The 11926-nt window shown below is 44.6% G+C and overlaps 1 protein-coding gene across 1 annotated transcript; it reads left to right on the forward strand.

Annotated features, from left to right (window-relative positions):
- The first annotated feature begins 1749 nt into the window (after positions 1–1749).
- On the forward strand, positions 1750–5476 carry LOC119402978 (uncharacterized). Its single transcript, XM_037669975.2, has 4 exons — positions 1750–2291; positions 3684–3744; positions 3810–3972; positions 5319–5476. Exons 1-4 carry the CDS (start codon positions 1854–1856, stop codon positions 5437–5439), a joined length of 783 nt encoding a protein of 260 aa, XP_037525903.1. The 5' UTR covers positions 1750–1853; the 3' UTR covers positions 5440–5476.
- The last annotated feature ends 6450 nt before the right edge of the window (positions 5477–11926 follow it).

The raw sequence follows: 11926 nt of genomic DNA on the forward strand, positions 1-11926 counted from the left end.
GCTCCAGGATGACTCTACCCTTCCTTCATGCAAAGGCGTTAAATTTGATTCTCTGTTTAACGGCCTAAAATACTTTCACGTTTGTGCTCCTGGGCTCCCTCCATGTTTAGCGCATGACCTGTTTGAAGGTGTCGTATCTTATGACCTTGCGTTGATGCTAGAATATTTCATCACCATGCAGCGATGGTTGTCTGTTGAAGAACTGAATAAGCGGATTCTCTCGTTCAAGTTCAAAAGAGTAGACGTGAACGACCAGCCAGCTGAGGTTTCTAAAACATTTAAAAAGCTGAGTGGACATGCAATCCAGAACTGGAATATGCTGCGGTTCTTACCCTGCTTTCTTCATGACAAGGTCTGCAGAAATGACCCAGTATGGGAGCTAGTATTGATGCTCACTGAACTTGTTCAATTGGCATGTGCTCCGGCAATAAATATGGCCATGGTAATGAGACTGAAAGATTTGATAGAAGATTACATTGCCCGGAGAACTGAGCTTTTCCCTGGTACACCTCTGAAACCGAAGCACCATTACATGGTTCACTACCCCTATCTGATTACTCAGTTTGGACCGCTTATTTGGTTATGGACTATGCGTTGCGAAAGCAAGCATGGCTATTTTCGCAAGTGCATAAGAAGTGCCCAGAACTTCAAGAACATCACATTAACACTTGCTGAAAAACACCAGCTTCTTCAGGCGTTCAGAGGGAGTACTTGCCGCTTTGAAAGAGACTTAGTGGTTGACTCCACATTTCTTTTTTGCCCTAGTTTGTTCAGTATGGAGGTTCAAGAAGCCATAAAGGCCTGTGGACTACTAGGAAAAGAATTGCATTGCACATACCAAGTTGAATACAGGGGCACCAAGTACAGCAAAGACATGTTTGTAATTTTGGGTCGTGAGGAAAGCAGACTAGTGTTTGGCCGGATCATTTTTATTTTATTGCTAGACAACAAAGTCTGTTTTCTTGTACGTGTGACTTGTTCTGTTTTGGAACCTATGATGATGATATATTTGTTGCCGGGTCCAGAATCTGGGGCACTGAAGTGCATTTCCGTTCAGGACCTTCAAGATTACTATCCGCTTGAGTCATATGTTGTTGGCCATCCAAAAGTCACAGTCATTGCACTGAAGCATGCTGTTTTAGATCATTGCTAATTTTTTTTTCAGCTCTGAGGACTTCATGTCACTTGTACAGGAGTGGCTTCCAGCACTCAGCGAGGAAGACCTCACAACGATTGGTCGGAAACTACAGGAGTTGGGAGTAAAATGTGCAGAACATTTCAGATATCTACAAGAATCAGACTTAAACTTCTTAGCCCCTGTGCAAAGGCGCATTCTGCTTGAGAAATTTCAGACCATCAGAGCTGCTCCTCTCCCATCAGGCCCAAGTGGTACTTGTGCTACAGTGACTTCAGATGCTAACTCACAGCTAGATGAATGGGCTGAGAAATTTTGCATTCCTTGGGAAATATTTCCACCACGCTTACTTCAAGCATGCAAAGCACAAGAAAGGGCTACAAAAGCCGATCTGAACCAGATGGTGAGAATGCTAAGTTCTCTCATCTTGGATAAGCATTCAGCGCCTGGCAGACGGAACCTGAGAATAATTGCAGCAAAACTTGTGTCAGCGTATCCTTCAACATTTCAGGATTTGTTAGAGGGTACAGTTGTCGGCACAGGAGTTGAGACTTTAATGTGGAAGCTCGAAAACTGCATCAACAACAAGAAGGGACCAATTGCGCATAAGCTGCCTGCGGAAATTGATGACCCAGACTCATTCCAGCCACGTCCACGATCTAGACGTGACTCCTACGGTTGCCTAGCATGGCAACCAGAGCTGCCAAGTGGAGAAAATATGTTGGCACAACGGGAAAAGCAGCAGCAGCTCCTTTGTGAGCATGCTAAAATGTACCCCAACAAGCAACTTGTCTGTCGTTTGATGATAGAGACGTATGCATCTCAAAGACTGACCATTAATCACTCAAGGAGTGTGACAGAGGTGAAAAAAAACTGGCCATTTTTGTTTACTGAGGACTGTCTTCTTGAGCATTCCAAGGAGCTACTTGGTAGTGAGGTTTGCCAAAGACTTGATGCTAGCATGGAAATTGTTGGGCTTCGTGTATATCGCTATGCTTACAGTCAGATAAAACGGCCAAAGGTGAAGAAATGTCTCGAAGAAATAGAACAAGCAAAGAACCGTCTGAAGAGTGTGACACCAGAGCATGAAGGTGCGCCTGTTCTCCTCCTTGCCCTGCTTGACGAGGATGAAGAGCTCATCTACAAGACCGTTGAGGCAAGCTTAAAATTTTCCCTTCCTCTCCCATCTGCCAGAAAAGTGCTTGTGCATGCAGAATTCAGATGGCCATTGCATTTGTGTATAAAAAAGTCCGCTTACCATAACTGCATTACTTTACCGGCAGTATGTTACCTCAATGTATTTCAGATAGTGATGTTTAAAATCTGTCATACATTTTACAATCTTTTTGATCTTTGCACATCATAGGTTTGTTCATGCTAGACTGCTCTGAGACTTTCGGAGTAGGTATCGCGAAAAATACAGTAGAATGGCTTTAATATATAGTGTTAAGAACTATTCTCGCGAAATTGTCCAAGGCCTCATCCTACAGATTATTCGGCGTTGGCGAGGTCAATGCAAAATCACAAACACGTATCTGGCTGTACACTGATTGGTCGGTGAATTCTGTGGTGTCACGAGGCTGCATGAAATGACTTGGCAGGACCAGCCAGCTCATTTAGTCATTGAGATGGGAGGTCGAAATTGGGTGTCGTGCCCTCTGCAACCTTTGAATTCCTCTTGAAAGAAGCTGCTCCTAAGGCACATCCGTATACGGCTTGGTTAAAGGGGAGCTTCATATCTTTCTAGTCTCGTGGATTATAACTTATGACTATATGCTAATGAGTATGCGCGAGATGATGTAGCAGCGTAAATTAAGGGATTATTGAGTAGAAAAGTGCATGTCATGTATGCGAACGAGGGTCCGCAGATAGGAGACGTTAATGCGGTTGCACAATATTCTTTAGAGCCCATTAGGAGTCGCCCAAGCTTTGATGGTGACAAACTTTATATTAAAATATCTGCTTAGTCTACCTTAGTAACAGATATGTTTGCGACTGCAACCATTAAACGTTTCCGTATTCTTTAACGACATTGTTCTCGGCCTGATTCCATGTGTTAATGCAGCTAACAAAGTCAGTCTTCAGAACTGTTTTGTCTCTTGCATGCGGTTTATCTTGTCATTTTTTATAATATTACAGTTGGCATGCAATGGAGGAGTAATTACTTAAAATCTCGCAAGTACAACCACACGGCTACTCAGGAAAGTGCAGCGTTCATGCGAACTTCGCATTTGAATAGAAATTGGTCCCAGTCGCATATTTGAACCCAGAATCTTGATGGATTGGTCGTCAATCTCACTCATGCCCCGTACCTTTGTTTGTTGGGTGCTTGACAGGTGCAGCCATGTTAACAGCTGCTACGTCCAAATATGCTGCATATCTCGCCATGGCTGAACAAGATTTTGAAATGAGTAGAAACGCAATTGCTTTGCATAGTGTATGATCGTGTACATTTGAACACGAGCTGCCACAATCTCATTTTCATTTCACACAGCATGATATCAGTTTTTTAATGCCTTCCATCTGTCTTGCTATCCTCATTTTGCAGGAGACCGCCCATGACGATGACCTAGGAGACATGCCCTTGACGCCCATAATATGTATGAAAGGTTAGATTTTGGAATCGTTCACCGTCTCATAAAGCACTGATGTTTGTTTCTTGTCTTTTTTTTAGGACCGGGTCTTTTTGAGGCAGAAATGTTCACTGTCTGTGTGGATGGTGTTGCTCTATTGACTACTCAGCGGGCCGCAGCTTTCAAAGCCATGTTTCTTTTATACTTTGTCCTTAACATCGAGTATCCACCTGAAGTGGCTTTGACATTGGAGTTTGTGCAGAGGTGAGGGCTTATCCCCCTTATTTTTCCTAATATATGTTTGCGTTAACCTGTTGCACTTCTTACAGTTCCACATAGTTTAGTCATAGCTGGTTACCTTTATGCCTTTACAGAAGGAGGGGGAGAAACGTTTTAAAAATTGTGGTTTCTAGTGATTTTGACCGATTACGGACCGCGAAAGAACGGGCTGTTTTGGGAAGTGCTGGAAATATTTTTAGTAATGTTTTTTCTACTATCTTGCTATAACATATTGCAAATTGACCTATCAGGGATTAACTAAGGTTTTCCTAAAGCTGAAGTTGGAAGCGCTTAAGCATAAAATGACCACGAAATACCAGAATATTCAAGATACCGTACATTTTCTCCTCTTCGAGACAAAAACAGTTGGCAGACTTATCCACAACCTTACTGATTTCTTGTGCCCATATTCAGCCCCCAAGAGAAGATTGAAACGAATTTACTTGGCATTTACTGCAAGAAACAGTATGCATCTAATTTTCTATTCGTAGCAAAGCTTGTAGTTTTCTATCGGAGCTTTCACGGCTCATCGTGTGGGTGTTTAGTTGAGGGGAAGTGTAGGAGTGCAAGCTTGCTAGGCAGCGGAAGATAACACGCGTAACTAACAGGTGCAAGCTGGCAGCCGATATGGCCGGGCACTGATTTCTCACAGCGTTTGTGACATATTGCGATCAGATAACCTGTCCATATTGGTACGAGCTGCTCATTCAGGCTTTTAATCTAAAGTGGCAAGGTGAAGGGGATCGAACCCTCCAGGACCCTTGCATCCCGAGTCAGACACTTTACCTCTAGGCAATGCAGCCGCGATTGTATGGTTTGGTTATAGCAGGGCTCTATGTCCACATCGGGCTGTATTTCACGTAACGTTTTAGCTTGCGACTGCATGCTAATGGGTATGTGCGAGATAAGAGGCGCAAATGAAGGATGCGGAGTAGATTTGTAAAGGAGTATGGGCTAGAGCAGCTGGCAGATATGAACCTTTAACGCTGTCATGTCATACCCTTAAGAAAGGGAAAATAGGCAACCACCTGTTTGTAGCACGAAGCCACAAATAAATCCTTACGGATTTCTCAGAAATTTAGACTTCTTAGTTACCGAAAATTTCGTTCAAAAGAACAAACAACTGGCGTGGCACTCGCCAGTTGTTTGTTCAACTGGCAAAAAAAAATGTTTTTTTTTTCATTATGTTAACAGCATTATAGTCAGCCATTTTGATCATTTTTCGTGATTTGTTTCATCTATGCTTCAGACAGCATCTAAGCTTTGGGAGTACACATTATTAGCCCGGTGGCATTTTTAGTTCATTAATATCGACTCTTGGTTTCTTGAAGGGCAATCGCGGGAATCAACCCAGAAAGAAGCACAAAGGCACGGCGAACATCGAAGAAGCAGTATTGTTTGTCCCCAAAGGTGGCTGCCCTGGCGAATGCCCTGGATCAGTACAAGTTCTGATCTTGTGTTTGAGCTTTAATAAAAAGTAAAATTTAGAAGTTCATACCGTTGCCTTCAAATTCATTAGTGAATATGAAACACTGGTTTTAATGCTAGCACCATGCTTGCCCAATTGCTGCTGCATGCTTTTGCAGATAATGGCACATAAACTACAAGTATCCAAATGTTAGTCAAAATATGTACTGAGTTTAGGAGAGAACAAAACACATTTTTTTCTGCAGGATAACAATCCAACATGTAAACAAAATAAAATTGTGATCGCAAAATAATTCTTTTAACACCAGATATGCAAGGCAGAGAAACTTTGTGTAGAATTACAGAGAAAGCATTAAAAGAAATATTGTGTGCGATTACAAAAATAGTCTGTTATTTGAACTCTGATTTAGGGAGGAAGAATTTCTGTAGGATAACAGAAAAAGCATTAACAGAAAGATTGCGTGAAAATGCAAAAAGCGTGTTTTTTTAAGAATGGTGCCATAAACAGAAAATCTCTGTAGAAGTACAGAAAACCAATGACAGACATTATATGCAAAATTACTGCGAAAAGGAAAACAGAAAACAAACAAGAACAGAACTGTTATGTCACCAAATTTGCCATGCATTTTCTGTTTTTTTCACAAAAAATTTTTTACAGTGTGGTCGATTCGAAGCAAGTTCGCGTATTCAAAGTCAAAGTCAAAGTTTATTTTCAATTCTGTCGTACAGAATGTCGTAGATAATTCCACTGGCAGATTCGGAGCAACCCACTCCGCGACGGAGCGTTCCGCGTTGCTCCGTCTTGCAGAGGTCAATTTCGCCGGAACTCCGCCAACGCAATGCCGTCATTTCCGGTGCAGTCGGGCAACACGGTTGTCTTCAGCGCTTTTTGATGCCGTGTCTGGTCACCCTGTGCCCTTGTTTACGTTCCAAAAATGGCGTCGTTCAAATTCGCTGGACGAGCTGCTGGTCTGCTTCTTGCTCTAAGCGTTAGCGAGTATATATACAAGAAACATCCAAGAGCGTCTGATTCTCCATTGTTGACACTTGCAGACGCAACGCTCCTAATGTTATTTCAATTTGAAAACTGCCCTCGAGACGCGCACGACAAAGTGGCCCTAAAAATATTTCGCCCTCTCCCACTAAAGGGAACCATGTGGGGATGGGAAGGAGCGCATGGGTCGACAAAAAGCTTCGTTCATCACGGGCACCTTGCCCGATGTTAATGCGTCCTTGCATGTGGAGCACACCATGAATTCACTGTTGTTGTTCCTGTTACTCATCCCGAACACTTGTTGGAGCCCATCGCGCGTCTGCAGAATCTCGTTCTCCGACGCCATCACGTGATTGCTGAGAGAGTGTAAGGGGGAGAGGCCACAGCGTCTTTCTCAGCCCCTTACACAGGCCCGAACGCGCTAGGGCGTGCCAGCGCGTTCTGACTAGGATACAACGCGTTGGTTCATCGCGCGTCTGCAGAATTTGGTTCGCCGACGCCGTCACATGACGGCTGAACGAGTGTAGGGGGAAGAGACCAAAGCGTCTTACCCAGCCCCTTGCTAGTGATGCAGAAATATCGATGGTACTATCGATACTATCGATAGCTGAGTCACTATCGAGCTATAGATGGTGAAATTACTATCGATAGCTCTATCGATAGTATCAAATTTGATGGTACTGTCGATAGTATAAAATCATCAGCCTGAACTATTTGCGGAATAAACTTAGTTCCCCGCTCCCGTGGTACATAGAGGAGCCGGAGGAGCAGGCTGAAGGGCAAGAAAGTTGGCATGCTTGTGTTCTTCACCAGAGTTATTTGCTGACACATGATCGTGAAGTCAAACTGTTCAGCTGTAGCTGAAAGGAAGCGCCTACATGTTGTGGATTATCACGACATGAAATTCTATTGCATTTTATGATTTCAAAATAAAGAAATATGAAGAACTAAGTTTGGTAATTGTAAGGTGTAACTAGTTGCTTTTGAATATGAATATTTTGTTGGATATATTCCACAGTTTTCACTGCGAAAATAATTTATTTTTCTCGCCAGAAATTGCTTATAAACTAGGCGAAGCTAATAGTAGCTATCCCATTGTTTGTGGCAATATGTCCGGCTAGCAACAACATCATTACTCACACCACTATCGATAGTATTGTCACGTGGTTGTGACGGTGAAGAATGCTGTAGCAAGACTGGGAAATACTCAGCTCTTTCTTTGGGCGAACTTGTGGCCAGAAAATCAAAACTCAATATAATACCGATATACGCTGCACACTGAAAGCGCCGAGAACAGTCGTTGGCCGTCAAGTAATCTGATCATCGGTGGAGCGCGTCGTGTTTTTTACATCAATCATCATCCCTTCCAGCGTTATCGCTGGTGCTCGCGTAAGCTCTCGAATGAACTTGACTATTCGTGTCCGGCGCGTAATCTTAACAGAATGATCTCAAACAATCGTGAAGCTTCTCAAACATTACGGCGCGGTCAAACGTTGCTAACAGTCTTTGTGGGTGAAAACCGAATACATCAAAACAAAGCAATAAACACGCGTGGCAGTTATACGGCTAGTAATATAAACGATGGTACTACCGACTGTACAATCGATAGTTTGTCGATTGTAGTACTATCCATAGTTTGTTTACGCTATCGATAGTTAAAAGAAAACTATCGATGCCATGGATAGTCAATTAACCGATAGTTCTGCACCACTACCCCTTGCGCGGGCCTGAACGCGCTAGTGCGTGCCAGCACACGTGGTTTTGTCTGCGTTACGCCAAGCTAGGACAGCATACGGCAGCCCGGGCCCCTAACGTGCTCTGCACCTATCATCATCATGGCGGTCGAAGAACAAGACGAAGAAGACTTCTACTTGTCACGAGCGCGCGCTCAGTATGTTACGGATGGCTATGGTAGGTTTTAGAAAGCGGACGGTCGCCAATGGAACTAAACTCTGTTTCACAAGCTGTTGGCAGTGCAGCCAAAGGTAGAGCTCTCTCGTCCAATGAGGGCTGTAGGGGCACAGGAAATAGTCCCTGAAATATTTTAGCAATCCTGTTCTATTTCGCAATCTACACCCACAAAAATTGAAAATATTGTTAGGATTCACTTTTTCAAAGCGTGCAGAGTGTTTTTATCGTCAGTGGTATTAAATGAGAAAGCCCGCATAGACGCATCTATGCAGATGCTTGTTATGAGGTGGTGATGCGCCCCCTTTTGGAATCATGGAGTCGCCCGAGTTGGTTATGTCTGTGCAAGATGCCTCTCAAGCTGTGCGACCAGCGAGCCATCCTTCGAATATGCGCGGTTTTCAAAAGCTGGCGAAGCAGATAGCTTGAAATGTTTTTGAAGGACTTCGCGTCGAGTGCGGGGACAGTGCAAGTGTGCATGCACTTATCAAGAGGACCGCGGAACTTACCCAGGGGAGCGAGCGAACGCTGTATCGGTGGAAAAGGAAGATGGAAGACGCCGGCGAAGTCCTACCACCGAGCGAGAGAGATAAACTTTATTTACAATAAAAAATTCTTTTGGGGGGAGCCCTAGTCGAGGGCCCCACTGGCCTTGGCCGCCCGTTCAACCTGGTCGATCAGAGCAGCCCCAGGTAATGTGATAGAGTGTAGGGCTTCCTCCGCACCAGGGGCAGGAACTTCGATAGCACGTAGGGAACATGGCGTGTAATCGTTTAAGTGGGGATAAACCCCAGTTTGAATTTTTCTCCAATTTATTGCCTCCTCTCCTGTTAGGCGCTTGTCGGGAGGGGCGTATACTTGTCGAGTAAAACGCTAGAAGCGTTCTTGTGGGAAAGGCCGTGATCGGTAAAAAAAAAGCTGGACAATTTTGACCTGAGCGTTTTGCGAAGAGTGGTGCACGGCTTTTTTGAGAAAGGCGAAATTCCTACTATCGCCAAAGTGGTGCAGCGTTTCAAAGAAGACGAGACGCTACCGACCGTGTCCACGATGACGATGCAGAGGATGCTGAAAAAGCTTGGCTTCGGGTACAAGAAACGCTGTCGGAATGCCCTTCTCATAGAAGCGACGCACATTGTCCAGAGTCGCCGCCGGTACCTGCGACAAATAGCGGTGCTGCCACGCCAGGGTAGGGCAATTTTTTTTACCGACAAAACGTGGATCAACGCTGGTCATACGCGTAGTCGGGTGTGGATAGACCGCACTGTCCAGTCTACGCACGAAGCCCGTCGATTTGGTTTGTCGACTGGTCTTCGAAACCCCAGTAGCAAAAAAGGTAGACTGATTCTCGCGCACTGCGGTAGCGAACATGGTTTCGTTGAAGGCGCAGCGGAAGTCTTCCAAGCTAAAAAAAAAGCTCAGGTGACTACCACTAAGAAATGAACGGGAACCACTGCGAAAAGTGGTTCTCCCAGAAGCTGCTTCCACTACTACCACCTCGCAGTGTTATAGTCATGGATAACACACCTTATCATTCTGTGAAGCAGGAAGAAGTACCGCGTATGAGTATATTAAAAAATGACATACAGGCCTGGCTTTCCAAAAAAGGTGTTACGTGGAGCGGCGACATGGTGAAGGCGGAGCTCATAAAGCTTTTCGACAATGTACATGCAAGCGCGGACCGATAACGTTGTGTACTGCATCGCTGTGGTTGCTGGTCACCTCGTTGTGCGCCTACCTCCGTACCCCTGCCAGCTTAACCCCATAGAGCTTGTTTGGAGGGACGTGAAGGGCTTCGTAGCAGCGGCAAACAATGCGTTTAAGCTTCAAGACGTTCACACTCTACTATGGCAAGGAATTAAGCAAGTAACCGTTGAGAAGTGGAAGAGATATGTGAAGCATGTTACCGCTCAGGAAGATGTAATGAGAAAACTGGAGCACTTCATTGATGATGTTGACATTAATGCAGCTGTCGTAATCACCCTGGATGACGAAACAATGAGCAGTTCACATTTAAGTTGTGATGAGAACCATGACATATGAGCTCTTGTAACAAGCTCACGTCTATCATTACATGTATGAGTAGAGGTCGGAATTATTGAGTACTATCGTAGTGAGAGTAGCCAAAATGAAAACACAGAACTGTCTGCTATTATGACAAGGAACCAAGCAAGTCACACTGAGAAGTGAAAATAAAGCTTCAGATTGATTGATTCAATCATTCGTTCGTTAAGTAATTCAGTGACTGAAGTAAATATTCTTATACACGGTGCATAAACAATTAAAAAAACTCTAAGGCCCCAAGAACTCATACGAACCGGGTGGCGATAAATAGAGAAGGTCGAGCCAGTTTTATTGCAACGCTGGTCGTCCCTTCTGTAAATAAGCAAAACAGATCAAAAAAGTACCAAGCGCCATTTGCTACCAAAATTAAAAGATAGTTATTATAGTACAGCTACTTCCATACAGACGGTCGAATTAACGGACGCGATATCCGCGTAGGAACACACTTATGAAGTGCGCTGTGTCATGATTGGCTGAGGGCGCCCGTACCTTCCACAACGCTGCCAACAGCTTGTGAAACGGAGTTAGCCATCATAACGGTGTGTAAGGACCAAGGAGGTTAAAAAAAAATTCTGGAGTGGAAGCTCTCGAAACGCCTTGCCAGAGAAAGTGAAGCCGGATTTTGCCCACCAAAGAGCTCGGAAACATGCTCTTTTCTGGTGGTGCCTTCTTAGAGATCAAGTAGTTTTAATCTGTTGGTGTAAGAGCTACGTTAATTATGAAATAAAAGATCGTTGTTGCCGACAAAAGTAACCCGTCGAGAGGACTATTGGCGATTGATATCCAATAAAATTTGCCATGACTTTCAGGCTTATTTAAGAAAACTAGTAACACAAAGACACACTTGCTGCAGTATCTGACCCGCAAAAGTTGCCACATTAAACTTCTCTGGCGTGCGTGGAGAACGCTCGCTTTCCTTCGCCAAACGCCGATGGCTTATCGTGCCCCTACTAAGATGGTGGGTGCAGCCGCCATCTTTTGGTGGGCACGGCTTCACTATTGCGCAATAATCGCCACTCCAGCAATTTTTTTTAACCTCCTTGGTAAGGACAAAGCCCAGCGGAAAAGCTGCTTCGCATATAAAATAGCTGTCCGACGCTCGCCTGGTTGTCGAACGCGTTCCCCGCTCGCCCTGTGAGAATTAACGGCCACGCTAGAGGGAAGACACGACGCGCGTAGCGTTGCTGTTCGCGTTCCACGACGCTTTGAATAGATGGATGCAGGTTACGCCGCGAAACTTCGCCTCAGCTTAAGAACCTGGCGAGCCAGCTCCTAAAAAATTCTGCTCAGAACATGCCGCATTTTTGCGGGCCCCGATTGCGGCTGCTGCCGCGCGCACATATATACCGGCCAGGTATGTGGCCAGCCGTCATAAACCATTATTTTCATAATGATTTATGATCAGTGATTGTCATAAACCATTATTTCAAAATGATTTATAATTTATGATCAGTGTCACGTACGTGGCACTTTCCTCTGAACTCATCCCCACCATTCGTAAGCACGCCCAGCAGCAGCCGAAGCACAGCCGGAGAGATTTCCATGTGC

Source organism: Rhipicephalus sanguineus, chromosome 8 (assembly GCF_013339695.2).
Source record: "Rhipicephalus sanguineus isolate Rsan-2018 chromosome 8, BIME_Rsan_1.4, whole genome shotgun sequence".
Classification (NCBI taxonomy): Eukaryota; Metazoa; Arthropoda; class Arachnida; order Ixodida; family Ixodidae; genus Rhipicephalus; species Rhipicephalus sanguineus.